This window comes from Thermobia domestica, chromosome 9, assembly GCF_964235325.1.
Source record: "Thermobia domestica chromosome 9, izTheDome1.hap1.1, whole genome shotgun sequence".
NCBI classification, from domain to species: Eukaryota; Metazoa; Arthropoda; class Insecta; order Zygentoma; family Lepismatidae; genus Thermobia; species Thermobia domestica.
The window spans coordinates 85,880,087-85,882,410 of record NC_137462.1 but is presented as its reverse complement, the minus strand read 5'-3'; the positions used below and the strand labels follow the sequence as shown (position 1 = coordinate 85,882,410).

At 33.2% G+C, this 2,324-nt stretch overlaps 1 protein-coding gene across 1 annotated transcript; it reads left to right on the top strand.

Moving 5' to 3' along the window:
• Positions 1–1,325: 1,325 nt before the first annotated feature.
• LOC145660917 (uncharacterized) lies at positions 1,326–2,072 on the top strand. Its single transcript, XM_081726352.1, has one exon. The coding sequence runs from the start codon at positions 1,326–1,328 to the stop codon at positions 2,070–2,072; it is 747 nt and encodes a 248-aa protein (XP_081582478.1).
• Positions 2,073–2,324: the final 252 nt, after the last annotated feature.

The window sequence follows — 2,324 nt, the reverse complement described above, 5'->3', positions numbered from 1 at the left end:
TCCTTTCAATTGATTGATTCTCTTATTAATTTGTCTACCTAAGTCAGTACTTAGTCAATCCGTCTGGCTAAGTACAGAAACTTTGCCCTTTTCCTTCTACATATCTAAAATCAATATATCAGAAAATAAAGAACTTTCAGATGTATATAATATATTGATTTTTAATGAACAATATCCCAAAAATGGTCACATTTGCAACATTTTTTTTCTTTTTTAGTACCCAGTAACAGCTTTATAGCAGGAGAAATAGGTCATTTGATCACAAATAATAGTGAAGATAGAACATCTTTCATTAAGTGTGTGCATGTTATATTAGAAAGGCATTTCGAAGCGGTACATACACTCTTTATAATTATGGATCAAAAACCTGATGATATTGCAGAAAAACTAGCAAGATATCAGACACCTATAGTACTAGTTCAATAGAAAATAGGTCATTTGCGTGAAAAGTTTTCTTTTGGATGGAAATACCAAACACACAACATATCATATATATTTCTAGTAGGGGAAATTCATGTCATACGTAATATTATTGAGGAAGTGGCACTTGTGAACTTTTGGTATCCTCTAAATAAAATAATGTTTATTGTTACAAATAGTAAATGGACTGTTGACAGCATTGGCTACATGTTTAACATATTCTAGTGAAACATAATATTTTTAACTATTAGTGGCATCTGAAGAAGTGTCATTATATTACCGAAATTCTTCCGTGGTTTATGTCTATTCATATTTTCCATTTACAAGCCAACATTGTAGAAAAGCAGGACCACCTATGTTATTAGATACTTGCGTGGGTAATCGTTTCGTGAATGAAATCAACTTAGTTTCAGACGAAATTAGTAATTTACATCAATATATTATTCCTATCAGTCTGCTTAGTGCTATTGCATTTACATTTTAAAAACTTAACCAAAATAACGAAGTGAAATATATAGGACCACTAGCAGAATTAATAGCCACCATTAAAAATGCTTTGAATTTGCGAATGAATTTAACTTCCCCATGTAGCTCAGAGAAACAATGTGCAAAACAACATGCATATCCTAACTGCAATTACATAGGAATTCTTGCACAGTTTAATTGCGGAGGAATCGAAGGCAATTTGGTAGGGAGGCACCCTTTTAGTAGTCTTTATCGGTATTTCGATCTCATTCTTACTAGGGATTTCCTTCAGATTGTTTGGATAGTCCCAGTTCCTGACTTCTATCCACACTGGATGAGTTTGGTTTTTTTTTTTTTTTTCATTTCAACCTGAACTTTGGCTTTCTATATTCCTTACTTTTACTGCTATTACAATCTGTCTAAAGATTCTCACAGTACATATGTCAAGCCTGTCGAAAAATGACAGTTCAATCACCAGTCCTGATATAGTATCACTGCTCATGTATAACTTAGCAATTGTAATAGGTGATGCGGTTCGTGAGTACCCAAGGAAATTCATCTTAAGATTTGTTTTAATATTGTGGATTATTGTTAGTCGTATTCTTAGTTCTTCCTATGAAGGTGCGCTTTTCGGTTTCCTAACAAAACCAGAAATATATTCAAGGATCAATACCATGGAAGATCTCCTTCACTCAGGATTACCATTTGGAGGTTACCATCCATTTCAAGAGCTTTTAGATAATTCTGATGACCCAGTCGTGGGAAAAATGAGTACAAAATATGTCAATGAACCAAATGCTCGTACCAGAGTATACTCTAAAAGGGATTTTGCTATGCTTTATACAAAATTTCCATTTGAATTCGAGATTTTTCTAGGTGGATATCTTGACTCTTATGCAAACCCATTGCTGTATACAATTAACAAGGAGGTGCTTTATTATCCCACAGTGTTTCTTATGAAGCGTAATTCTCCGTTCTCAAATCCATTCATAAAAATCATAGATCATTGTGAAGAGGCAGGTTTGTTATTCAAGTGGAAGAAAGCTATTTTAGAAATTGTAGTTTCTAGGCGTCGCAAAGAAGCAATAGTACAAAATGACGAACCTAAAATTGTTTTCAATCTAAATGATATAATGGGGCCTTTTATTTTGTTAGGAATTGGATTAAGTTTAAGCATTATGACATAGCTGCTTGAGAGCATAGCATCTCATAAATTTAGAGGAAAACGTACTAAAAGAACCCTATTTCGTGGTAGCTTGTTTCTCAAGTGTTTATACACTAAGTGAAAACTTATGCTTAATAGCTTATGCTCTAGGAGGCTGCTTAATGTACTATTTGTAAAATGCTTAAAGTACTTTCACAAATCCAAGTACCGGTAATCTAAAATATTATTTTCATCTGTAGCTGCTCACACTTTTCGTAGTTGGAGGACATTAAGA